The sequence below is a fragment of the Squalius cephalus genome, assembly GCF_949319135.1.
Source record: "Squalius cephalus genome assembly, chromosome: 5".
NCBI classification, from domain to species: Eukaryota; Metazoa; Chordata; class Actinopteri; order Cypriniformes; family Leuciscidae; genus Squalius; species Squalius cephalus.
Window position 1 is genome coordinate 31,917,026 of NC_137126.1, and position 27,104 is coordinate 31,944,129.

Sequence of the window (27,104 nt, forward strand, 5' to 3'; positions counted from 1 at the left end):
ACATACTCCATCCTTCATCCTCAACTCTCTCAAGATTAGCTTAGGTGCTCTTAAAGCAGATGTTTTCATGATCTTGTATGTCTTGACAAGTCATTAGATGCCTCAAAGGGCTGCCATATTGAAAACTAATCCTAAGAGGACTATAAGATAGGATATATGTTCCTGCAGACAAATATTCCTCTAATTGTTTTTATTTTTATTTTAAATACTGTACCCTTTAGCCTTTCCATCATTTTCAGCTCATTATATTGCTATTCTTTGGTTTTAGGGCAAACTGCAGCCCTATATATTTCTGCTCTCAACACCCTGTCCATTGTTCCAGCAGTGGCTCACGGCACGTGTGCCCTCTACCCCCTAATTCACGTGAGCACAGGAAACATAAACCTCTTCCTCAGGGATCTGATAGCTTCTGTTTGAAGACCAAACACAAACCCAAAGTATTTTACAAGAGACCATCAATTTCTGTATTTCACCCTCAAACAGATTTAATGATTAGAAGAACGGGTTTAATCAGGGTTTTTAGATTCAAGATACTGGATGGATGAAAATAAAAATCTGGAGAATATTCTTTAGAGTCTCCCCAGTTTGTTGAAACAGACTGTTACATCTGGTGGCTTGAAGTTCTCCAGTGCACAGGCAGGAGGAAAAAAACTCGGCTCTCCCCCAACCAGCCTTTAACGAGAACAGTGTGTCTGGAACTGGCCCAGTCAGTCTTTCTGGGACAGAGTAGAAGCAGAAGAAAAAGGAGGAGGAGGGGAGAACAAGAGTTTCTTCCCCCCTCACCAATCCAACTGTTCTTCATCGTGCAGTCTGTAACAACAGACATTCAGCTTGAGAGGAGGAAACAGCAGAAGCGTTCTTCTCCATGTTAGATCTTCTCCAGTCGGCATGTTTTAGAACTTCAGCTCTTGAAAGTAAGTATGAATTCAGATTTCAACATTACTTTAGTCTGTTTTCTATTTTAGTAATGCCGTCCCTGTCCATGTAACGGTAGACAGATGACTTGCCTTACAGGAATGCACAGCTTTAAAAGGTCCATGTCCAGATGTGGCTAACCAAGTTTAAAACTGTTCTCTAACTGTTTAAAAGATTCTGTGACATAAAATAGTTTCTGAATGTACTCTTGCTGTTGACTTTGGCAAGTTGACCCTAAAAGACAGAGACTTACATAAAAGGAAGTTCATGTGACGAGGACAGAACTTTCATACATTTGGAACTGCTTTGAAGCTAGCATTAAAGCACTGACATAGACTAATATTAATGCTTTGTGTGTGTGTGTGTGTGTGTGTGTGTGTGTGTGTGTGTGTGTGTGTGTGTGTGTGTGTGTGTGTGTGTTGGAAAATGAGGCACCACATGAGCTTGATACTATTTCCATTGTGCAACAAATGCCCAGTGATGATTATGGTCGTCAGCTTGAGCACAGATGGCACAGAGCAGAGAGACCTCTGATGAAAGATCTTTGTTTAAAGAAACAAATCGGCATCATTTATTTTGTTGGTTCACCAGCTGTTTTGTGAAACTATATTCGTTATACACTATACTTAAATCACTGTAAAAAGTGATCAGTTGACTTAACTTAAAAAAAGTGAGGAAACCCCTTGCCTTAAAATTATTAAGTAAAATAAACCATGCATAATTGAAAAAATTAAGTTATGTGTTCACATAACTTATTTTTTTCAATTACGCATGCAGTTTATTAACTTAATTTTAAGGCAAAAGGTTTCCTCCTTTTTTAAGTAAGTCAACTGATCACTTTTTACAGTGTATAGAATTAGATGTTAAGTTGTAGAATTTAACATTCTTTATCATAATCAATATACATAATTATGAACAAACACGAATTAACAATTAACTATAGTACATTTTTATAAATGAACATTTAACTAGATTGATAAATCTTTTTAAATTCTTGTTTATTGATAGTTCATGATCTGTGCATTAACTACTATTAATAAACGTTATCGTAAAGTGTTACCAGCGGACATGGCAGTGATGTTCGGCTGCAGTTGCTATGAACATACAGTAATGCATCTGGCTCAGAATCCAATGAGGTTTCCATGTGGCGCTTTGATTGCAGACAACTGCAGTGAATGAATGTCACAATGAAGTGAGAACATACCAAAGTTTTTGATTTTAACTATTTGTTGTTAAAGTTTAAGTTAGTGAGTCTAAGTTGATAACATCACAGCTAACAAAAATATGTTTTATGAACATTTTGCTCATGTTCCCATTAAGTTATGAAAAAGTTATTTCTGAATGTTCTCAGTCTGAATGTTCAACTCTTTTTTTTTTAAATATATGAAAGACATTTTCTCTTGGTTATACAAATGTCAGTGAAAATGTGAAGGGAAAATTAGGTTATTATTTTGCAAATGTTAGGGAAACTTTAAATATTACTTTGAACCAAACAATAGCATTCATAACTCAAGCGCCTTGTCAACAAATGTTAGCCAAAGTTCTGAAAAGATTCTCGGTTAGCTGGGATGTTTTTTTTTTTTTTAAAGTGGTTTAAAAATGTAAAATGGAGTAATTAAAATGCCTTTTAACCACCTCAGGTATTCAGTCACAGGATGGACCACTCAGCTCTCCGATGCCTCATAGGCCTATCCGTCACTCTGCTAACCAGGCACACCGCGAATGGCACTCCAGTAATTTTAAATGACTCTATGGAGGGCAGTGGGCAGTGGGAATCTGAGAGCACAGACCTGATCCCCACACCTAGCATTTCCTCCTTACTCAATGAATCGGTAAAGACCACCTCCATATATGAAGAAAAACATAGCAAATCATTCTTGAATCAGATGGTGGACTTCTTACAAGAGAACCACCTTCCCATAATTGTCATTACCACTTTACTTTTTCTCATCCTCACCATCCTCTGCTCGGCTGCCATCTTGAGTCGTCGACGTAAAGTCAGCACCTACTACCCTTGCGCTTTCCCCTCCAAGATGTACGTGGACGAGCGAGACAAGACTGGAGGAGTGCGCATCTTCAACGAAGTCCCGGAGAAAGCCAACACCAGATCCACTGAGGAGCCGGTGAATTCAGCCAGGCAGCTCCAGGAGGACATCATGCTGGCTACCAAGAACCTCCGAACTCCAGCCAAGACTCCATGGAAAGAGAAGAATGAAACGGCAGAAGATCAAAAATCTGCCGACGACGAGGAATGTCCTCAGTGCGACAAGAGTCAAGAGAATGGCTGTGGCCTGCTCGAGGACAAGACCACAAATCAGTCTGCCATTGAGGATTCAGTGGAAAAGAGCAGCCCCAGCAGGTCCCAGGACAGCGTCCCTGCTTGTGACATGGAAAAGACTGACCCCTCGGACTCTGGGCCCCCTGAAGAGAGCAAACATCTATCTGGGCCAGAGAATTCAGAGATACAAGAGAACACAAACAAACAGGAAGTTGCTACTTCAGACTCACCATTTATCAGTGAAGAGAAAACAGCATTTTAGTGTGGACCTTTTTAAAGCCTTAAAGGAAACACTTAGACATAAATACTGACCAAAGTGTATTTCTTGGACACATTGTAAAACTAAAGAATGTAGTATGAAGTTTTATTGATATTATCGGAAGCACTTTATTTCACAGTCCTGTTCCCATGTACATACTATGTACTTATAGTAATTGTAATAACTGGGTAATAACTAGGTACTAACCCTGAACCTACCCCTAAACCCAACCTTAACCCATGTAGTTAGCTTATATAACCCAATACTTTTTTAGGTAAGTAGTAGACGTACTGTAAAATAAAGTGCAACCAAATTATCCGATTGTTTTCAGGAAAATGTATGGCTTTAACATTGTTTATGACTGTTTACTTTGATGTACCAAATATAAATGTACTCTGCTTAAAATTTGTATTTTAATTTACTTAAATGTAAATGATATGAACGGATGCCTTTTGGGCAAGACTTTAACATAAAAATTGGATTTTAAAGTTAGTTGTCGTGAATCTCTTTTCGTTTGACGTGTTGATGCCTATTCTTGCTTTCTTTACTCTTTTTTTATTAGCGATGACATTTATAAAGACTGGAAGGGTGATGGCTTATATGTGAAGAATGCTATTTTGTCATTTAATGTTGTCTCTTTTCTAATGTCTCACAACTTTGCAATGTGCTGCAAACACACACACACCCAAAAAATAAAGCAAGCACATTTACTACTCCAATTAAGGAGAGGAGCCTCAGTATAGAAAAGCTTTGCTGTGAGCCAGGTTATTGTTTACACATTCTGGCTCTAAATATTTCCTTTCAAGGTCGAGAGGTATTCAGCCACAGCTGTTGAATGCCACAAAGTCCCATGCCACCTTTCTAAGAGTTTAGTCTAAAGATCAGTTAAGTCTCAACATGTTCTTTATGAAGAACACAATATCCTCAATAAACATCTTTATGGAACTTCACCAGTTAATTCACACTTCTGAATTATTTAATGTTCAAGATTAAAAAACACGATATCTAGATTTTCTTGAATTGTTTTTTAGATCTACACCTTACAGTTCATGAAACAAATATGATATTGCATTTTACTCCAATTGAAAATACATTTATAGTATTACATATTAAGTTTTAATGCATGAGACAAAAAGAGTACTACTGAGAATTCTGTTCTTATTTTAGACCTGAGCATTGTTGGCAAAACAGCGCCATCTATGGTGTTCCCCCCCCACCACCCAAATCTTCTGGAACTCTTATGAATATTTCTATTTTTTAAGCCAGAATGGATGACAGTTTCAAGTGGAAAAACCGTATAATAGCTATGCTGAAACCAAATGTAGTGCAAACTAAATTTTAATTGTAAATGAGCTTCATATTTATTGATCCCATGGGTATGCAGCATTAAATCCAATTCCAACATGCCTGATGTTTACAGATGCTTGCTTTATTTAACAAAGTGTTTGAAAGGCCATTGAATAAAAGACCAGCAGGATAAGTCACCATCAGAATCACATTTTCATTCCTTCAAACTAAAAGAGAACAAGATTTGTGCGCATTCAGCTAACAAGTGAAACCACTATTACTCGTTTCATTACATCAACATATCTAAACAAATATGGCTTGGACATAATAACAGTCTCTATAGGTCAGTGCTTTTACATTGTGCGTTTAAAAGACTAGCTATAGTGCAAGAGTTGGAGAGCTTTGGTCTAAACTCATATGGAGGATTTAGAGCAGTGGTTCTTCTCAACTGGTATTGTTTCAAGACAGAGTTTACATTGGGCATCAAATGGTGACACTGAGATTTATTAAAATTACCATAATCGGTGTAGACCAAACAATATGTAAAATCAATTTCATTGCATAATGGAAGAAAAGAAATGCATTATTCTCTTCCACGTCAATATTTAACTGTGGAACGCATTTTAACACTGGCATTTGGTTTTATTTTCCTGCTGCCCGCAATTCAGTCAGAACAGACCTGAAACCCCATTTGGTTGTGAAGAACCAGCTGAGAACCACTGATTTAGAGGATCAAGTGCACCTCCTAGTTGCGGGACACGGCGGTCTTCTCACCCTGTTCACCTTCCTGTTTCAGACGATAGTCTGCCAAAGCTGCTTTAATGGCATCCTCTGCCAGCACTGCAAAGCACAGAGAACCAGGTCAGTAACAGAACAGAAACATCTTGAACATACAATTAAGATTTGTATTAAAAATATAAATGTTAACTGTTAATGTCAACCTGAGCACCAAATATTGTACAAGCAGATGAATCAGAAATCTTACTTGAGCAGTGCAGTTTGACTGGTGGAAGGCGAAGCTCCTTAGCAATCTGAGTGTTTTTTATCTCGAGGGCCTCATCAACCTGTACAAATGAAGTTCATTTTTAGGTTTGATACCACCATTTAGGACAAAAAAGCTCAGTTACAATCAATCAAGCTTTATTACAACACAGATTTGAAAAAAGGATAAACATTTAAGACAAAGCAATTAGAACTGTAACTAGCAAATGGGACTATTTTTGCTTACAGATTTGCCTTTCACCCACTCAGTTGCCAAGGAACTGGAAGCAATAGCAGAGCCACAGCCAAAGGTTTTGAACTTGGCATCCACGATCTTCCCAGCCTCATTCACCTCAATCTAGGTGAGAGAAAAACAGTACACTTAAGATTAAATAATCACTGTGTGAAGGGTTGCATGAAATGAGTTTCCATCATTTCATAGTTTACATAGATAATTGGTTATTTGTTGAATATGTGAGTTTTATTGAATAATGGTTTTAAATTTTGGATTGTTTGTTGATTGTTTTATAAATAATTCTTTAATGCAGATTCATCCTGTTTAAATCCTCAATCCAATCCGAGGCTTCAGCCATGTAATGGAGAATTAAGATCCTGCGGGATTCACCTACTTAAATAATGATAAATGACAGTCAATAACCCTACAGTAGTAAACATACCCAGTCACTGGGGGAAAAAAACAACAGCATTATTTAGGATGAACAAAGCAGCCATTCACAAGTTAAGCAAGAGAGGATTAGCCTACCTGCAGTTTCATTACATCTCCACATGCAGGGGCGCCAACCAACCCTGTGCCCACATTTTTGGCATTTTTATCCAAAGATCCTACATTTCTTGGGTTCTCATAGTGGTCCACAACCTTTAAAACAAAAATACATTTTAGGGGAGGGGCCAATTGAGTTATTTGGTTAAAAAAGTCAGTATCATGTGTCAGTGCGTTATACAAGACAAATAAACGACCATACTGATCTCCAATGGCCCCCAATTTTTTTAACTAGTTAGTTTTGTGCTCAGTTTACCATCAAATTTAAAAGTTGTCATTTGTAAAATAAAAGTCTTAGTGATGATCTCAAAGGATGTTGTGTTACATAGAAGTCCTGGGCTCATTCAAAGAAACAAGTAAATCCTTTAATTATTCACATTATTATACAAATGTGATATGAAACAAGGACTGACTTAAAACATTAAAACGAAACCATGCGAAACATGATAGAAGTGTCAATTACTGTCATTACCATCAAGGGATGTCACAACCTCACAGACAGGAAGCCACTTGAACTACAACAAAGCAGAAAACTTTAATAGTCGATTGACATGAGTCATGCTAGCTTACCTTTATGTGATACCCAGATTGCATCCTCAAATGTGGAACTGAAAGCGTTTTGAGAAATAGCGGAGACGCGCATTTCTTAACCAGCAGAGCCGCCATGATATCTATAATGACGCACTTGAGAACTCAAATAGCGGATTTATACGCAGTTGAATCTCGTACTTTTCAACCATCGCGAGATATGAGACAAGTGGAGCCTGAATTTTATGCATACATTAGTTTTAAACCTTTATTATTTATATGCCTTTATATACCTTTATTATTATTATTATTGCATACAATTTATTGTTCTTATTCAACTTGAACAGTTTATACGTTTTTAATATAAATATGAAGGCATTAAAGTTAAAAAGTTTACTCCCATACAGTGAACAAAGATGACAAAGACCATATAAGAATTTTAATCAAATCGAAACTGATAAACTCAAAAATTGTTTTTTTTTTGTAGCGCCATAGAGTATTTTTTTTTACTTTTATGCGGACGCCTTTATTGAAACTTTGCAGCTTCCGTGGTGCATTTATTGTGTATATTAAATAATAGTATACATATTTATTTAATATTTATTAATAATAGTAGGACTTGTCGTAGTAGTAGTGTGTGCTATTGGTCTCTCTCTGCACCAAATGACTTCAGTGCAACGCTTGTGACTGACAGCGCTGCCAGCCAATCATTGAAAAGGGAGGCGGCGAGGATTTTTCAAACCTCAGGAAATGGGAAAGGCAAAAGGCAATGCAACTTCCATAAAAAAAAAACTACCGGTAATTCGAGAGCCGTCTAGCCTCCCAGCTGACAGTCAGCCACCTGTATCTTCTTCCAGCACACAACAGCACAACACTTTTTATTCCCTTTGAATGTCTTTTTTGTTTGAGCTCTCTCAGATTCACTTGGAAGTCTGGATATGGTTTCTAGTGTCATTCAATCAGGCGCCGCGTGAGCCAGAGTCAGCCGAAAGCTCGAGCGAAGAGTCGGTTAGTCCGAGCAGCATCAGTGTCTGTCTGCGTGTGTCGGACTCTCTTTCACAATGTCGGGCGTGACGCTACAGGTAAGAAACAAATGAGATATATAGTTCACACAGCCTAATTGATACGGTTACGTTTGAAAAAAGTACTGTTTGAATATCAAATAAGTCATAAAATAAAGCAGTCAGATCGCTAAGTTCGTTCAGACGCTCCTGTTTACATTAACTTGTGGGTGAGTCCCAATGTTTTTGATTGAGTAATGCAACCGAATTACTCACAAGTCACCCTGACCACAAGGATTTTTTTAAAATTAATAGCGAAACTAGTGTAAAATAAAAATGTCTGATTTAGAAAAAAATTAGATCTGCCTCCTTCTATTATGTTGCTTTATATATGGTATTTTTTGGACAAGGTTATTACCAAACAATTAAATATCACGAAAGATTTTCAGGTTTAACGAGTTTGACAGGACTTGGCTTCCTCCTGTGTCCTTCAGAGGCTTAAATGTAACTGAAGTTATGTGTGAATGAAAAAAAATAGTCACATTTAAGTCTTTTGTGATTTAAAGTAGCTGAAATGGTTATTTTGTGACAGTGGTTAATGACAGCGTCTCTTTATTTTGAAATGTGCTCTGCCTGTTTTTCCAGCTTTACTGCTGTTAGGAAAGTCCTGATGGATGTATTAGACCAACTCTACTGAACAATTTGTTGAATACTTCTATTATTAAACTGAATTATGTGGACGACATCATATATTGTCTATGTAAATTGATTCGATTTGTTTCTGTCCTTTTCTTAATTTAAGACAGTCAGAATGTGTGAAACGCTGCCCTCTATGTGTGTCAAAGTGAAATGCCGTATGAATGGCTTGTTCAGAAAATATCCATTACTATATAGAAAAATAGAAAAATGTAGAAAAATGTAGGTTTCTTCCTTTCATTTAGCTCTTTCCAACCACTGCAGTTTGAAAATATCTAAGTGTCTGCGAGTATTTATGAGATATGTGTGTTTGCCTTTATGGTGTAACAGCTTATATCAGTAAGTGACCTTATTTTCACCCTATCCAACCTTGCTCATAGTAAGTCTACTTTATCAATATATCAATAATATCACCTTCACATGTAAATAATGGATTATTTGGGTAGTATAGTAAAATTATATGTTTACTTAACCTTTTTAACAGCATCTCAGATGCTTGCCTTACTTGAGCTGATACGCAGATCTCAATATGTTTTATCAAAAAGGCCATAAACGAGCAAGCATGTTGACTTTTTATATACTGCTTTTTTCTCAATGTCACTTGAACACCACAGAGCAGCTGTCTGCGGGGTCTGGCTGAAGGTGACCTCATGGACCCTGAGTTCCAGCAGCGTGTAGAAGATGCCATTGCCCTTCTCCGGCAGGAGATCCAGCGGGAACTGAAGATCAAAGAGGCGGCTGAGCGACTGCGACGGGCAGTGACCAACCGCAAGAATGCTGCCGATGTGGACGGTCAGCTTAGAGCCTCCAGCCGCAAACTCGAGCAGCTCCACTGGGAGCTCCAGGAGCTGAATGCACGTGCTATGGCTACACAGAAAGAGACTGTGACAGGTGAGAGCAGGAGGGTGTGATCAGCCTTTGACGTTATATTGTGAGTTTTGATAATTGATATTTTTTATATATTTATTTTAAATGTTGTAGATTAAACTGATTGAACTGACCAGGTTTCCACCCTATTTTTTCCCTATTCAGTCTTGTGAAATATTACAATTTGAAATAACTTTTCAAATGTAATTTTTTCCTGCAATAGCAAAGCTGAATTTTCAGCAGCCATTACTCCAGTCTCTTCAGTATCACCATATGCTGATTTGGTGTTCAAGAACATCCTTATCAATGTTGAAAACAATTGTGCTCCTTAATATTTTTGTAGAAACCGCAATACATTTTTTGCAAGGTTCTTGGATGAATAAACTTTTTTTTAAATAGAATCAAATCTTTTGTAACATTATAAATATCTTTACTGCAATGACCAATGCTGTTTTGATCAATTTAATGTGTCCTTGCTGAATAAAAGTATTCATTTCTTATTAAAAAACAAGTACTGACCCCAAACTTTCGAATGGTATTGTAGACTGTTTTTTATATATATATATATATATATATATATATATATATAAAAGTTGTGGCTTTTTAGTTTTTACACCCCTTTGAACAAATTTGAATATCAGGAAAAAGGCTAACCAAATTGCATTTCTGTCTTAATAAAGCGCAGAACTTTTTGTCTTTGTCTCATTTGCTTTTCATTACATAATAAATCTATGAAAACTCTTGTTTTCGCAGATGATGCCACCTCTCCAGACCCTTGCCATTGGGAAGAGGTCACATCACCCTTGGGCGGCCGTGTCCGTACTTTGAAAAAACAGCTTACCATGGAGCTCAAAGTAAAACAAGGAGCTGAGAACATCATCCAGACTTACGCCAACAGTTCTGTCAAGGTGAGGATTTCCCCTCATGGCCCCTTTTTATCTCCTGTGCATCTTGGAGATGATTAACTCACCTTCCACTCCTCTGTGTGAATTTAAATCAGTTTGGGTCGCTGCCAAAATGCTATGAAATATGATAATATGCACACAAAGGAGGTCCCAAGTCCCCTCCCCCTGACCCCCATTCTTTATAACCCTTTTAGAGTGATAGTCTCATGACCTCTAGCTAGCTTTGAGTGTATTTGCCACTTATTCTTTGAGTCTGTGCGTTTCTATCAGACAGGGCTTCAATAATGCTGCGGTGTCTGGCTGAGAACACTGTGTGCTGGCAGCTCTGTGATTTATGTCTGTGCTGGATTCAGACAGCTTGAGTACCGGGCCTTGATCTTACACACACACACACACGCTCAGACACTCACAGTCGCACACTAAAACATCCTCTCTTTGAGTCTGAAATGGAAGAGCTTGCTGGTACTGAATCGGTTTCTCCGGTCTTGGCGACAGCAGCAGCCCATGTGACTTTCTGCCGACCAATGCCGAAGCATTCGGGTTTGGGCCAGCCAGGCAGGGCACAGCAGGAGCAGCAGTTAGAGGTGGCTAACTCCTGTGGAAGGAGATCTGTAAACGGAGTGTGAGAGAGAGAGAGAGAGAGAGGCTGAAAGAAAAAATGTAAAAAGGGGAGGGAGGAGGAGGAGTGGTGAGTGAGCGAACGAGATGCAAGGACAGTAGAACAATAAGAAGAAAGAATGGTTGTGGCTTCTCGGATACTGATCCTTGATCTGCTATGTCTGAGGCTCAGTGTCTGCTATACAGGATAAACTGACATGAGCAGTTTTGAGGATGGAGAGAAAAACACATCAGGAGGGAACGTCTGATGGGGGTCAAAGAAGAGCAAGGGGATGTCAACCAGCCATCTGAAAGTTCACAAAACATGACAGATGACCTCTTGAGCTGCATTGAGAGGGGGAGAGCGCTATGGACGGTATGGTTTCGTTCTTCCTTTACCTCTTGAATGGGTCTTTTCTGCAGGTTTCAGAGAAGGTCACATGTTTCATGTTGCAACATTGTTTACACTGGGGCTGTAGGAGGCTGTTTTGGGCATCGCAATCAGTCAATGTGTCTCTTTCGTTTGCATAATGTAGCTGCTGCATTTCAGGATATATAGCTCTGTTGTGCTATTATGACTCTAACGTCACGGCTCCTAAAGCTCTGGGACGAAAAATTGCACAGTCAGTGTTTGATCTTTGAGTATGTTTGGGTGTGGTGAACACCTGGCTGCTTCTCATGACGAGTAAGAGAAGAGTTTAATGAAGACTGCTGCACTTTTGGCCTTCTATTCTACATGGGAGTTTCTCATATTGGGGAAGCTCAGCTTAAAGCTGTAGTAAGGTTTTTTTTGTGTGTGTGTGTTTGTGTGTGTGCCTGCTAATAAAGTAATAATGTCATCAAATGGAACGGCAAAAATATGTCTGGTTTCTCAAACACTCCCCTTTTGTTTCTGTGTCAGGCTGATGTTCGAACAAACAGAATTTTTTTTTTTATAGTTCCACAGTGTTTACAGTTTTTTGGAACATATGGATGCTGTTGTGGCTGCATATTAGTACAGGGTTCCCATGGTCATGGAAAACACATTTCCTGGAAATATCAGGACATTTTCGGACCTGTAAAAGTCATATAAATTTCTGTAGTGAATACACATTTTACAGTTATATTCTTCTATATTTCATTGGCTAGAAAGGGATAGATATTCATTGGCTATAATGTATTTTTGGAAACATTGGTGTTGTAATAATAAATGATCATCATAATGATAATAAACTGGAAAATTAATCATGAAATTTAATTGGTCAAAATATGTGGGAAACATGATGTTTATCTTGGATCTTGGATTCCTTCGTATTTCTTTCTTTGTGGTCCCTGACTATTTATGTTGTTGTTGTTTTTTTTCTGACAGTGTCTTTACCATTTGTTATAATGCAGTTGCAAGATTTACCTATTGATCTATTGTTTCTCTTGTCACTCCCCAGGATCGGAAGATGTTGTCCACTGCCCAGCAGATGCTGCAGGATAGCAAGACGAAAATCGAGCTGCTCCGCATGCAGATTGTCAAAGTCACCCAGGCCAGAGAAGGAGAGCGGGAGACCACACAGCCAGAGGGTAAACAAACATTTTCAATCAGTAAAGAGTACATGTAGGAAATTATGATTATTATGGATTTTTCAAGCAAAATATGTCCTCATAGGACATTGCCCCTAATACAGCCAAGATACAACACTAAAACGATTTTCAAGATGAACAAAATCAGTCTATGGCAGAGTTTCCCAAAGTGTGTTGCAGGAGGGTCGCAAGTTTCTTGAAAAAAGTCATTCTTACAATGACATTGATCTTAAAACTTGCAAACCAAATTCTCAAAATAATAATCAAAAAGAGAACAGGTTGCCAAGGTACAGTGTGTGTTGAGCCAAATCTCTCAAGCATTCAGACAGACATCACAGCCTTGACATCAGCAAAACAGCAGCATCACCCATCTTAGATGAGTTGCTTTGAAATAATTGGATCTATTTTTCTCTATCTATTATTATATATTTTGAACTTAAGCTTAAATGTCAACTTTGCATTGGGGTAACCTTTCAGTATTGACTCTGGGTGTGGTTTTCATTGGGTGTGGTTTACCAGATGCATTGGAAGTTAGTGGCACAGCATGACACGACTGAATTCAATGTTTCCCTTTTTAATAGATGCTGTCTACACTGTTGATTATAAAGTGGGTGATATACTTTTGTCATGTTGTGATACTTCTAGTGTTGATTTGTTGTGACTTGGTGCATAAAACAAACCTAATTAGAATGTATTAACAATTTCTTTGCTCATGTTTTATATAGAAATGAATTGTTAATTTCACTGCACATTTTAAATTAAATACTTGTTTTTGTGTGATTAAATTCACATTTAAGTATCTATTAAACAATAAACATTTATTATTTTGTGAAATGTTTGAAATTACTTTTGTCAGTGAATTGTAAAACAGTAATGCAAGTTGTTGAATGGTTATTCACTATTATTTCTTATGGGGATTTATATATATATATATATATATATATATATATATGATACACGACTGGTTTATACACATGTTTTTGTGCAGGTCGCCCATCTGAAACTATTAGTCCGCTTGAGTTGCGGGTGGAGGAGCTCAGGCACCATCTGAAGATTGAAGCAGCTGTGGCAGAAGGTGCCAAGAATGTGGTCAAGCAGCTTGGAGTACGCAAAGTGCAGGACCGACGTGCTCTAGCAGAGGTAATTGTTTATATTGGACTTGATGTAAAGGCTTTTCAGAAACCAACACGCATGCATGACTCATTCTGAATGCGCTTACCGTCAGGGAACAACAGACGGTTCCACTGTTAAAGTGATGATATTTCCCCAAAATTAATATTTGGTCATTTACTCACCCTCATGTGGTTCTAAACCTGTATGACTTTCTTCTTCTGTGGAATATAAAAAGAAGATATTTTGTAGAATGTTGTGAACTAGAAACCCATTGGAGCTCAATGGTCTATTTCATTTGTGTCTTTGTTCTATTGTAGTTTGTTTTCCTATATGCTTGTAATTTGTTTCTTTGTTCTTTCTTTATCACTAGTTACTAGTCTTCAGTAAGTTTGAAAAAGTTTTTTTTTTTTTTTTTTTTTTTTTTTTTTTTAACTTAGGCTAGTATCAGTTTTTTTATGTTAAAAAAGTGGCAAGAATTTCGATGGTATCAAACATTTTGATATTATAACCTTATTTAAAGCAAAAACAACTATATTGTGATATATATCGTTATCGTGAAATAAAATTACTCATATTGTGATCTAAGATTTTGGTCATATTGCCCACCCCTACACTGATTCTTATTAATGCTACTGAAGTTATTCAGGCAAGAGCAGTGAGTGGTTTTCCATTAATGACATAGACAGCAGCAGTACTGATACAAATGAGTATCATAAATATACTGACACGTAATCGAACTGTTTACATTCACTTAAGATATAAACGACTGTGTTTGTGTGTAACCTTGTGTGTATTTGACAGTTTAAGCGCAATATGAGTCGAAAGAGAACTTAGTTCCGTACATGCGTTGTGTGACAGGCTTTCAGTGTGCATGCGCTTCAGGTTTAAGCGCTCAGAAAGCTATGTCAGAACATTCTGTGAATATTAAGTTTAAGGCTTTAAAATTCATGCAAATAATAAACTTTTGTGATAGCGAAGAACTGCAATTTCACATGGGCGTAACCCTACTGCTGCGTTTCTAAACATGATGTGAATGTACATCATGTTGTACTGTATGTTGGGTCAGGGGTGCCAGAACTGCATCTGATAGAATGTGCACTAGCATGATACCTCAATCTCTTTTCAAAGGCAGATTGTGGAGACATTTTAATCATTCACTGTGATTAATGTACACATCCCTAATTAATGTGCCCCTATTATACCATTTTAAAGATTCCTAAATGGTAGATCAAGGATTCGGTCTCTCTAAACTACTTTCCGAGAGCCGACTCTACTCTGATTAGTCAGATTGGTCAGTTTGTTGTGATTGGCCCATTACCATATCTGAATTTCAACTCCAAAGGCTTTCTCAGTGATACGATCAGTCACGATGGTGTCGGGTTTTACCGTATCAACTTGAGCCTGAATCCTCATCCTTTGGAAGTGCATGTAAAGTGTATTTGCTTTCGTAGTGCAGAAAAAAACATGATTTTCTTAACATGATGACAACACAAACAAGGTAATATCCAAAAAAGCATAACAGGGGCACTTTAAATAATGAGATGTATTGGCTAACATCTATGCATGTGAATTCGTAACAGTGATAAACCTGTAAGTGTTTTTTGGAAGTGTTTTGATTCACTCCTGAGAGTTGAGCGTGTACCTGCAGTGTTGCTCAGCCATGCATGTTTGACCTTGAAGCAGCACACCCAGCACATGATTTGGCATTAAGACAGACAAGACAGTCTACTGCGAGTGATAAAATGAGAAATCTGTGCTCTAGCGCTGCTCAGAGATAACCTGCTGCTGAAATGGCCTCACTAATCTTTTTTTTTCTTTTCTTTTTTTTTTTTGATTTACACTTTGCATTTTGAAGACTAGAAGCATTTACAATCACTCAGCTTGTATTAAAACAGGTTACAATCCTTCCCTGTCCAGTCATAACTAAGGATGCACTGATATGAAAATACGATACGATAACCGATAATTCTTATAATGCAGATAAATCTAAATCCAAATTTTGATATAATCTGAGAGCCTAATTACAAAAACAAATGTCTCATGATTAAAAGAGATGTCCTAAGAACTTTAACATAAATCAAATATATACAGTACAGTAGCCTAGTTTGAACCAGTTTTAATTTTACACTTCTATGGCCAACTTTGTTTATCAAAAAAGAAAAAAGCATTGCCTCAAAGAAATAAAATCATGCCAAAATAATGCAAACACGTATATCACTTGCGTACAAAGAATCCAAATGCACGTGCCATGGTTAAATAAAATGGAATAGCCTATGCACAAACAATAATTAAATAATTTGAATTAAACCATATTGTTGATAAAAATAATAATATGATTAAAATAAAAGTTCTAGTTGTTATTAATAATGCATCAGTTTTTTTGTTTTTGGAAAAAGAAACCTCGCTGCGTGCGCTGAAGCTGAATGAACACCAGGAAACTTAAGTGCTTTGTTAACGGGTTAATTAACTCAACGAAACGCATCCTATATGAGATTAATCAGATATTTATGCAAAACAAACGTAATATTAGTATATACTCCAACCAATGTATGCAAAAGCACAAGTTAACTTGAACTAAGTTACATAATCAGAATGTGACACTCCTGTTGTGGATGCGCTGAAACACTAAATCCAAAGAATTCACAGCATTTTATTACAATAGTGTTCTCATTATAATGTTATGTATTATGTAATATGAGAGTCCCAATCATAATTATTTATGTCATGCATTGCTGTTTGAGCTGCATGCACATGATGCTTAAGCTAAAGATGATCAGCGGTAAACTGAAGCACTTAGAGAACTGGTATTAACATTAAGTGGCATTGCATCTTAGGCACAGATGCCATTGGCATGTGCCACTAAAACTTGTGACGTGCCGATGAATTGCGTCATGTGCCACTGACATTCTTGCAAAGCATGTCGCCTTATGTTGTGGCACCTCCAGTAACCTAGTGAGTCGTGACACATGCCGCTGTCTGCCGGAGCGTTATGTAAATGGTGTAACATACACACTTAACAGCAGAACGACGTTTAACTAATAATACGTTGCTTTCAAACACAGGGTTTATTACACCCCGGATTTAATTTTTACAACAACCATTAGGCTTCTCCATATATTTAATATCTGCCTTGTCGCCCATTGTTTGTATTTATATTTATTATTATAAGTTTATTTTTGATAACTTATACTATGTATTTAAATACATATTGTAAATACACAGTTGTTTTGATAACTCAACACATTTTTTCCTATTTGCATAGGATTGACAGTTCATCTATGTCATTTGGAATTATAAAATATATATATTTTTTTTAGCCTCAACTAAAAAAGTAAATTGTTCTAATTAAAGTGCTACCAACCAGCAGGGGTATCTGCCATCACAAATTGACACTTACCAATATGTACCGAAAAATGATTAAATGATTTTACCGCATTTACCGAAATGCATTATGAAAACTGGCACCAACCATTCAAAAGTGTGATGGACCTTGACACTGGCTCTTCACAATGCAATAATGTAGGTATGTAGATACTATATTAAACTGGATGTCTATTATAATGTGCCTACATCAAGTCAAATACTTTAACAAAACATTCTGGGATCTCAAGAAGGAATGCATGTTCACACCATAAAAAAATCGTTTTACATAATATTCCGACCATTACGACAAAATATTAAAACCATATGAGAACCACTAACCACGTATTATATTATAGGCCTATCTATATTTGAGATCAATATCAGACTCTGATTACTTGTTAACGTCTAACTCACAAACAAATAAATACTCCGCCCATGGATCTTCCTCAACTGTCTTAAGTTTTGGTTTATCTTTCGCTGACCAATGTTACACTTATGTATGGTAAACTATACCTACCACACCTACCAGCGTGCATGCAGCATCATGCAAAAATAAAGGTTTACAGTAACAGATGTGACTGTAAATGTGGTATTCATAATGACACGTGATGTGACTCGTTATAATTTTGTGAAGCCTATATAACAGATTTGCACTGCACATGTTGCACTAAACTGTACTTATCCTTCTCTTGAAATATGATTGGAATCACTTTGAAATTCAACCATCATGGCGAACAGCGCGCATCTGAAGGAAATAATCCATTATTTATCGGCTTTAATATATCGGCCTGAATTTCTTATTGGGATGATAACGATTACATAAAATTTTCTTTAAAAAAGCCAGTTTTAGAGTTCCTGATATAGGAAATATAATATATACTAACTCTATTACTGTCAGTGGCCTTGTTTCACTCTACTGTCATTCATAAATGTAGCTCACATCTGTTAGCTCTGAGCCTCTTTTGTATTTTTGAGCATGTCTTTCTGTGTCCAGGCTCAGGCCCGTTTGCAGGAGTCCTCTCAGAAATTGGACCTTTTACGTTTGTCTCTGGAGCAGCGGCTTGGAGACCTTCCACATGACCATCCCAAACGAGCTGCCATTAAAGAGGAGCTGACAGTGGGGTCCTCGCCTGTCGTTGGGTTGCATAGAGATCGCCTGCGCTCTTCGTCTTCAGCGTCCTCTTCACTCTTCAAACCATCCAGCCTGACAGGTATTGACACAGTTGAAAGTTAGCAGGAAGGTTATGGTATTAAGATGTCAAGATAAATATAGTTGTGATGCCACGATATGTAAATTAGTGAAAAGTGTCTTTACTTTAAGAGACTGAAGGCCCTGTTGTACTGCTTTCTGTACCATCAAAGGCATATTAAAGGGTTAGTTCACCCAAAAATGAAACTTCTGTCATTAAGTACTCATATAAAGTCGTTATTTTTGTTTGTTTTTTGCACACAAAAAGTATTCTCGTCGCTTCATAAAATTAAGGTTGCACCACTGTAGTCACATGGACTATTTTAATGATGTATTTTCTACCTTTCTGGGCCTTGAAGTTGCAATGATGTTGCTGCCTATGGCTGGTTCAGAAAGCTCTCAGATTTCATCAAAAATATCTTTATTTGTGTTCTGAAGATGAACGGAGGTCTTACGGTTGTGAAACGACATGAGGGTGAGTAATTAATGACAGAAATTTAATTTTTGGGTGAACTAACCCAAATTAGTTGACTTGACTAACCCAGTGTCAAGGTCCATCACACTTTTGAATGTTTACCCTTTAACCAACTGCATCACAGTGTGGCATAGCAACTGCTCTGTCTTTGGCCAGAAGGCCCTCCTGATGAATAGTTATCACTGGTGTACAGTTACCCTCCATTTAAAAGTAGCTGTGTTTATTGCAGCCCTGAGAGGACTACAGACACTCGATTTTTATACTCTCTTTTTCAGAGTACTTACATTGTAATTATGTATTGGTATATAAAGACAGTTTAAACAAATTTGGGAAAAAGTTTTTTAGAAAAATCCTGCCTACCCTGCCTTTAAGATGTTAAATTTTGACACTGTCTGTGAATGGTCCAGGACATATTCCAGGGGTCGTCAAGGACCCCTCTGACCTCATCCATGCATTGCTCACTCCTGTCCTCTTCGGAAAGTACTATAGGACATTTGAAAAGGGGGAAAAAGCTGACAGAAGAGCTTGACAAGGTGTTTTGTAAAGAAATGAATATTTTTTTTATTCAGTAAGGATGCATTAAATTGACAGTAAAGATATTTATAATGTTAAAAATAACTGCGAATAATTGCTGTTCTTTTTCATTTCTAATCAGTTCAGCAAAGAATCTTGTGTGTGTGTGTGTGTGTGTGTGTGTGTGTGTGTGTGTGTGTGTGTGTGTGTGTGTGTGTGTGTGTGTGTGTGTGTGTGTGTGTGTGTGTGTGTGTGTGTGTGTGTGTGTGTGTGTGTGTGTGTGTGTGTGTGTGTGTGTGTGTGTGTGTGTGTGTGTGTGTGTGTGTGTGTGTGTGTGTGTGTGTGTGTATAAGCACAACTTTATATTTTTCCACAAAAATATTAAGAAGCACAGCTGTTTTCAACATTGATAATAAGAAATGTTACTTGAGCACCAAAAAATAATTTCTGAAGGACCATGTGACACTGAAGACTGGAGTAATGATGCTGAAAATTCAGCTGTCATTACAGGAATAAATTGCATTTTAAAAATTATTATAATAGAAAACAGTCATCCAAAATTATAATATTTCACAATATTGCTGTTACTGTATTATTAATAAAAATAAATGGAGCCTTGGTGTGCATAAGAGACTTGTTTAACTGTACTGGTCACTTTGCTCGGTCTGATATGGCTCTTATCCGACCTCTTATTACCCACTTATGCATAATTATATTTGCCATAGGGCTTGTATTTTATTCATATTTGCACTACTGATTGGTATACTTGTACAAAGTACAAGTATAGAGGCAATGAAAGTTGAATGTATACTAATCTTTGTTTTTGTGCAAGGTTTTTTTTTTGGCAAGGTTTTTTTTTTTTTTTTTTTTTTTGTCATGTATACGTATGGCTGCTGTATTGTGTAAAACCTGCATGCATGTGTTTTCAGGGCGACTGGAGGTTAGGCTGATGGGTTGTCAGGACCTGCTGGAGTCAGTTCCAGGCCGTTGTCGGGTAAGCAACATGTCCTCTGCCCCTGGAAGTCCCTCTGAGTCCAAATCACTAAGGATGAGAACTGGTCTCTCCACCCGCAGCACCAACGGCAAGACCACCAAGACGGACGAGCTCTCATGTGAGTCTCTCAGGGGTTGCAGAGTGGAATATAATGGATATAATGGATTGGTCTCGCTGTGGAGAGTAACAGAAGGAATCTGTATTTTCCTACCTTATCCAATGTGTTTAAAATGGTTCAAATAAACAGACTGAATGGAATTTAATGGACATTTTTTTCACTTAATCATTAGAATTCAAATTACTTAATTTTTTATGTGACTTTTTAAATTATGTAATTTTTTTTGTATTGTTTTGTATGTATTGTTTTCTTTCTTTTTCTTTCTTTTCTCTCAGCTGAGATCAGTGCTGTATTGAAGGTGGATAACAAGATAGTTGGTCGCACACATTGGCGGCCGCTGAGTAAGGAGGCTTGGAATCAGAGCTTTAGCATTGAACTCGAACGGGTCAGTGCCAACAAATTCTACTGCATATTTCATAGACATGTCTAGTAAATAAATAAGAGTTTTGAATTCAGATAATGAGCTCACCCTTAATGGATATCACAATCTCAAACTCCTGGTCTGAGTGCTTTTACGGCTTGCAATTTATAACTGTCAGTCATCCAAGGCAACACTTGCCACATCTGTTTTATGGAAAGTGCCTGGGATGGCATTGGCTGAAGGCTTTTCCTCACCTTCATTAACGCAGCTTTTCTCCCAGAGTGCAATCAGCCGCCTCCAGAGTAATCCAAACTAATCCCGCAACATTACTGTAATCTTTTGCTCACCCCTTGGACACAAACACTCAGCCTGAATACTGGCCAAGTCAGCCTGCAGCTCTCTCCAAGCTGATTCAGCTGTTCTGGCGGAAAATGAGAACTTATTTCATTATTTCTGAATTGCTGTTGCAGTTTTTCTCTATTCAAAGGTTGCGCTTCACATCTGTTTGATGAATGGGGAAGTTTGCTGTACCTGTCTTTGAGGTTTTGATTGTTTTAGAAAAACATAACTTAGTGTCTGACTTCTCATCATGCACATTTTGATGAATCTCTGTCGGGGGGAAAACAGCTCAAACTGCTTTTTTAAATAGGACAATACTTAAAGGGATAGTGTACCCAAAAATGAAAATTCTGTCATTTACTCATACTCAAGTTGTTCCAAACCTTTATGACTTTCTTTCTTCTGCTGAACACAAGATAACATATTTTGAAGAATATGGGTAACCAAACAGTTGATGGGTCTCATTGACTTCCATAGTATGGAATCAACTGTTTGGTTACTGACATTTTTCAAAATATCTTTATGTTCAGCAGAAGAGAGAAATTTATACAGGTTTGGAACAACTTGAGGGTGAGTAAATGATGACATAATTTGTGGGTGAACTATCCCTTTAAAAGGCATGTTTCAGTTTTAATCAATTATAATTGGAATAACTTTTACTTTGCCATGTCAGTGAACATACACTTCAATACCATTCAAAGGTTTGGGGGTCTGTGAGTTTTATTCAGCAAGTATTTATTGAATTGATCTACAGAGAACTACAACTACAGTTGATATCTGAGTGTGTGTGTGTGTGTTTTTTCTTCTTTCTTTCTGCGTCTCATGTGACCTTTGACCCCTGTAGTCTCGGGAGCTGGAGATTGCAGTGTACTGGCGAGACTGGAGGTCCCTGTGTGCTGTGAAGTTCCTGCGTTTAGAAGACTTCCTAGACAACCAGCGACACAGCATGTGTCTTTATTTAGAGCCACAGGGCACACTGTTCACAGAGGTGAGAGAACCTCATAACACCTTCATCCTAGTGCCAAATCATGCTAAAACACGGAGCCGAGTCTGGTACAGTTTAGAGCTTAATGCATTAACCTAATGCATATAGTCAGCTGTTTATTGTGCGGTTTGGTTTCAGGTGAGATTCATTAACCCTGTCATTGAGCGGCATCCTAAACTACAGCGACAGAAACGGATTTTCCCAAAAGAAAAAGGTGTGCTTGACCTCACATTTTCTCCAGTATTGTCCTAAGTGATTGTCCTAATCTCTCTCATAAGCACTTGAATGCTTTCAAAACTATAAAGAGTGACATTATGGAGCTATTAACATGACATGTAGAGGCAGTGCTTGAAGCTCAGCGATTAAGATTGATGTTTCAGAGGAATGCGTCATTATTTGTATTCTAAATAGCTGATCTAATGCTTTTCTCAGGGAAAAATTTCCTGCGGGCAGCGCAAATGAATATGAACTTTGCCACTTGGGGGCGTCTAATGATGAGCGTGCTGCCCCCCTGCAACAGCACCATCACCGCCCTGAGCCCTCCACTGCCCGGCTCTGAACCCACGTCCCCTCCATCTCTGTTCACGCCCCCTTCCTCTGGGTGAGACTTGCACAGGTGTCCCTGGGGTTTTGGTCGAGTCAGATTTGTTTGAGGAAAATATGTCCATTAATCAGTGTAGAAAGTGATTCTCTTTCTGCGTTGTGGCTGTTTATCACAGAGACTCAGCAGTTGTTAAACTGAATTTCAGCGAGGAGCGTCCCGCCAAGCCCCCGCGCCTCCTCTTGGCAAAGAACCCTACAACTGACGAATCATTTTCTGGGGTACGTCTCGTGGACAAAGACTTGCTTTTAATTTGTAGTTCTATATTGCTCTTGTCAAGTTAAAGTTGTAATTGTGTTTTGTGATGTGTTTCCCAGACTTCTACCAGAGTGAATTCCTGTGAGGATCGGCAAGTTCTCAAAGGCAGACCTGTATCCCAGCCTACACCTCAGTAAGTCAATATTTTATTTATTAATGCTATTATTATTGTTCATATCTAAGATTAAGGAAGATTTTGGAAGATCCCTAACCTTAAGTCTTAAATTTCAACATGTAACCCCTCTCACATTATTGTCTCTTTCCTCAATTGCTCACTGTATGTTGTATATATCCTGTTTCTCAGGAGGAAAGAGGGGATGCAAATGGAGGACTTCAACTGCATTTCTGTTTTAGGAAGAGGGCACTTTGGAAAGGTAAAACTGCAGATGTCCTTCTGTACTGTAATCAGATGATTCTGGGGGGTGGCATTGACGCGATATCTTATTGTCTTTCATTGAAGGTCCTGCTGGCTGAGTTCAAGAGAACTGGGAAACTATATGCCATCAAAGCTCTGAAGAAAGGGGACGTTGTGACCCGAGATGAAGTGGACAGGTGAGGCTCTGTATCCCTGTCGGGAATGTCTTCCTGTGCAAATAGCACCATGAATTGGATATGGTAATTTGTAGTCTTTTGAGAGTTATTGTTCAAAGTTCTATACAAATAAATGTACATTTTTATTTTAAGTAGTATTTTATGTTAGGTAATATTTTGTAAAAAATAAATAAATATATATATATATATATATATATATATATATATATATATATATATAAATAATAATACAAAAAATTATATATTTAATACAATGGCAATAATTCTGGAAACTTCTTTAAGAGATTACCTTTTTTTATACTGTATAAATGGGTCTGTATACATGAAAATGTATAGCTGCCTCATATTTTTAGGAAGTGGATGCTTGTAAGGGTATCATTATTTTGTAAGTTCTTGGAATTTAAATGTTTTAAAGCTCTGATTTAGTGGACACCTTAGCTGTATTCGGCTTGTAATATATTGTGAATTCATTTTATTCTTTTTATAGTTTAATGTGTGAAAAGAGGATTTTTGAGACCATCAATGTGTCCCGTCATCCTTTCTTGGTCAACCTATATGGGTGTTTCCAGACACCTGACCATGTGTGCTTTGTGATGGAATACTCACCTGGAGGAGACCTGATGACCCACATCCACAATAACATCTTCTCTGAACGGCAGGCTAGGTAAACACACACATACATATGTTGGGTTTCCATGTTTTATGGGGACTTTCCTTACACATAATGATTTTTATGCTGCACAAACTATATTCTATCCCCTAACCCTACCCCTAATCTCAGCCCTCGCTTAACGTTCTGCATTTTTACATTTTTATAAAAACATAATTTAGTATGTTTAGTTTCTGCTATCACTTATCTTTGTGTGGGGACATTTGGTTACCAGGTACATTTGGTTAACCCCCCCCTCTCCCCCAACAAAAACACTCAGACACCCACAGTGTGTTTTATTACAGAGCATTTTACATAAGTGCCACACTTGTTCACATGTTCTCGGAGTCAGACGCACACACTGAATATTTTTAGCATTGTTATTTTTAGCATTGACACGTTCATCTGTCTGTGACTGTAAACTGAGGGTTTTTCTGGCAGGTTTTATTCTGCTTGTGTATTACTGGGCCTGGAGTTTCTGCACCAAAACCGGATTGTCTATCGGTAACTACACTATTACTTCTATTATTCAACAACTATAACTAAATTCCCATATTATATGCATATATGAAATAATAATGCATGTATGATTTCTCTCTTTCCTTTTTGTAGGGACCTAAAGCTGGACAATCTGTTAATGGATTCTGATGGCTTTGTGAGAATTGCAGATTTTGGCCTTTGCAAAGAAGGTATATTTAAACAATACCATTTGTCCTGTGGAATTTTTGTTTGTTCATCTCAAATTACTATTTGAGCAGAGTCACCAAATTATTGCTTCCAATTAGGTATGGGACATGGCGATCGTACGTCAACCTTTTGTGGAACCCCAGAGTTCCTGGCCCCGGAGGTTTTGACGGACAGCACTTACACCCGCGCAGTGGACTGGTGGGGGTTGGGTGTGCTCATCTATGAGATGCTAGTGGGAGAGGTCAGTCCTGGTCCTCAGACTCACAATACAGCATCACTAACTCTTGGCCATGTGTTGTAATGTTGTTTATGTATTTAAAAAAAAAAAAATAATAATTATTTTGAATTAATGAAATTTATTCAGCAAGGGTACACTAAACTGATCTAAAGTGAAACTAAAGACATTTTATAATGTTACCAAACATTTCTATTTCAAAGAAATGCTGTTCCTTTGAACTACTTTTCATCAATACATCCTAAAAAATGTATTACAGTTTTCCCCCATAATATTATGTTTTCAACATTGATAATAATGTTTCTTGAGCATCAAAGCAGCAAATTAGAATGATTTCTGAAGAGACTGGAGCAATGATGCTGAAAATTCCTCTTTGCGTCACAGGAATAAATTACATAGAAAAAAATAGAAACGTTTATTTACAATTACAATATTACGGTTTTGATTTCTGATCAAATAAATGCAGCCTTGGTGAGAAGAGACTTGTTTCAAAAGCATAAAAAAAAAAACCAACCCCAAAACTTTGAGTTTTTACTTGTATCCTTTCTATTCCAGTCTCCATTCCCCGGTGATGATGAGGAAGAAGTGTTTGACAGCATAGTGAACGATGAAGTGCGCTACCCCAGGTTTTTGTCCCCTGAGTCGGTCTCTGTGGTCCAAAAGGTAACCGCTCATCCCTCTCATAGAAGAACTGAAATTGAAATTCAGTCTCTGACTCTATCTTTTCATTGCAGTTGTTGCAGAAGAACCCTGAAAAACGGCTGGGAGCAGGAGACCAAGATGCCAATGAAGTGAAGAAACACAGGTTTTTCCAGGTGACAGTCACTAATAGTTTTGACTACCTTAGAGAAGCTTCTTTTTAAACGTTCTCTTTAAAAGGCCTGTTCCTCTCCACAGGGCATAGACTGGGAAGCCCTGTTGGCCAAAAGAGCCAAACCTCCATTCCTGCCGTCAATTAAAGCACCAGCAGACGTCAGTAACTTTGACGAGGAGTTCACGCGCCTGAAGCCAGTCCTGACCCCTCCGCAGACTCCGTTCTTCCTCACCGCAGAGCAGCAGGAGTTCTTTGCAGACTTTGACTTCTCTGCTTTGCACTGACTTCCACTCGATTACACTCCGAAGGGGCTGTGACATATCAAATCTCTGCTTTCTTTTCTCTCTGTCTTGTTTATCCAATTATTCTCTCCCTTGAGTTATGCAGTCGAATCAAGTGAAGCTGGCCCCGTCTCACCCTTTACAAGCTGCTGTATGCTTTTTCTGTGAAACTGGCTGCAAATGTGTGCTTAAACTCCAAAGACAGTCCAGACTGGACTTTAAAACCAAGAGGAAACCATGTGATCACCCCCGACCAAAACTTCGGCTACCACTGTGAGTAAGCTCAGACCTGCTCCGACCATCCCTGATATTTATACATGCAGTTATAAACGTATATATTAATGTTATTTTCGGGATGTTATACTGTTTATCGTGTGCAGATGTTTATTTTTAGTCAGCTGTTAAAATAAAGAAGTCTTCCTGTTACAATGAACTATGATGCCAAAATATACTTGCACTGTTTCTGAACAGATAATAATTGTCCGAACGCTGTGCCGTTTTTAAAGATTTCTGATGTAGTGCTGATCCGAGCGATACATCTTAAGCTCCTTAAGTTCCAGGCTCTAACTATGGGACTGTGTGCTCAGTGTTAGATCATGCAAATTCTTCCACGCTCAGTCTATGGGATGTATGTTCATGTTAAACCCTCACATTTTGATCTCTGGTTGTCCCTAATCTGGATTTGATTTAGGATTGGTGCCCCAGATAAATGTTGCTTGTTGATTTTAGACCAGTTCTCAACTTTCCAAACGTCTTGTGACTTTTTGGCTTTAAACAGATTTTTGTCTCCTCTGGACAAATGTAGGACTTTTGAATTAGACTAGGCATATTCTACTCGATGTCTTAGCATGATACGGTTAGCACATTCACTCACTAAGCTGATTTTTAAACAGTCCAACTGTTTTGCTCTCTGCACCACGTATGATAGAAG

General features: G+C 37.8%; 3 protein-coding genes across 4 annotated transcripts; 2 read left to right on the forward strand and 1 right to left on the reverse strand.

Annotated features, from left to right (window-relative positions):
* The first annotated feature begins 734 nt into the window (after positions 1-734).
* tmem119b (transmembrane protein 119b) lies at positions 735-5,070 on the forward strand. Its single transcript, XM_079871752.1, has 2 exons — positions 735-914; positions 2,556-5,070. The coding sequence occupies exon 2, from the start codon at positions 2,571-2,573 to the stop codon at positions 3,453-3,455; it is 885 nt and encodes a 294-aa protein (XP_079727878.1). The 5' UTR covers positions 735-914; positions 2,556-2,570; the 3' UTR covers positions 3,456-5,070.
* On the reverse strand, positions 3,408-7,244 carry iscub (iron-sulfur cluster assembly enzyme b). Its single transcript, XM_079871753.1, has 5 exons — positions 7,072-7,244; positions 6,484-6,597; positions 5,968-6,078; positions 5,725-5,803; positions 3,408-5,579 (listed from the first exon to the last, which is right to left on the reverse strand). Exons 1-5 carry the CDS (start codon positions 7,165-7,167, stop codon positions 5,485-5,487), a joined length of 495 nt encoding a protein of 164 aa, XP_079727879.1. The 5' UTR covers positions 7,168-7,244; the 3' UTR covers positions 3,408-5,484.
* Positions 7,245-7,797: 553 nt separating this feature from the next.
* pkn3 (protein kinase N3) lies at positions 7,798-26,725 on the forward strand. 2 transcript variants are annotated; one of them, XM_079872279.1, is made up of 22 exons: positions 7,798-8,111; positions 9,341-9,617; positions 10,347-10,501; positions 12,517-12,646; positions 13,635-13,786; positions 18,117-18,333; positions 20,229-20,411; positions 20,687-20,796; positions 21,956-22,099; positions 22,235-22,310; positions 22,529-22,697; positions 22,816-22,918; positions 23,015-23,088; positions 23,260-23,329; positions 23,416-23,507; positions 23,995-24,171; positions 24,598-24,660; positions 24,769-24,845; positions 24,942-25,084; positions 25,634-25,741; positions 25,813-25,893; positions 25,976-26,725. In XM_079872279.1, exons 1-22 carry the CDS (start codon positions 8,091-8,093, stop codon positions 26,174-26,176), a joined length of 2,823 nt encoding a protein of 940 aa, XP_079728405.1. In that variant the 5' UTR covers positions 7,798-8,090; the 3' UTR covers positions 26,177-26,725. The 2 variants fall into 2 exon arrangements, with proteins under 2 accessions (XP_079728405.1, XP_079728406.1); XM_079872280.1 differs by lacking the exons at positions 7,798-8,111; positions 9,341-9,617; positions 10,347-10,501 and adding an exon at positions 11,048-11,471.
* The last annotated feature ends 379 nt before the right edge of the window (positions 26,726-27,104 follow it).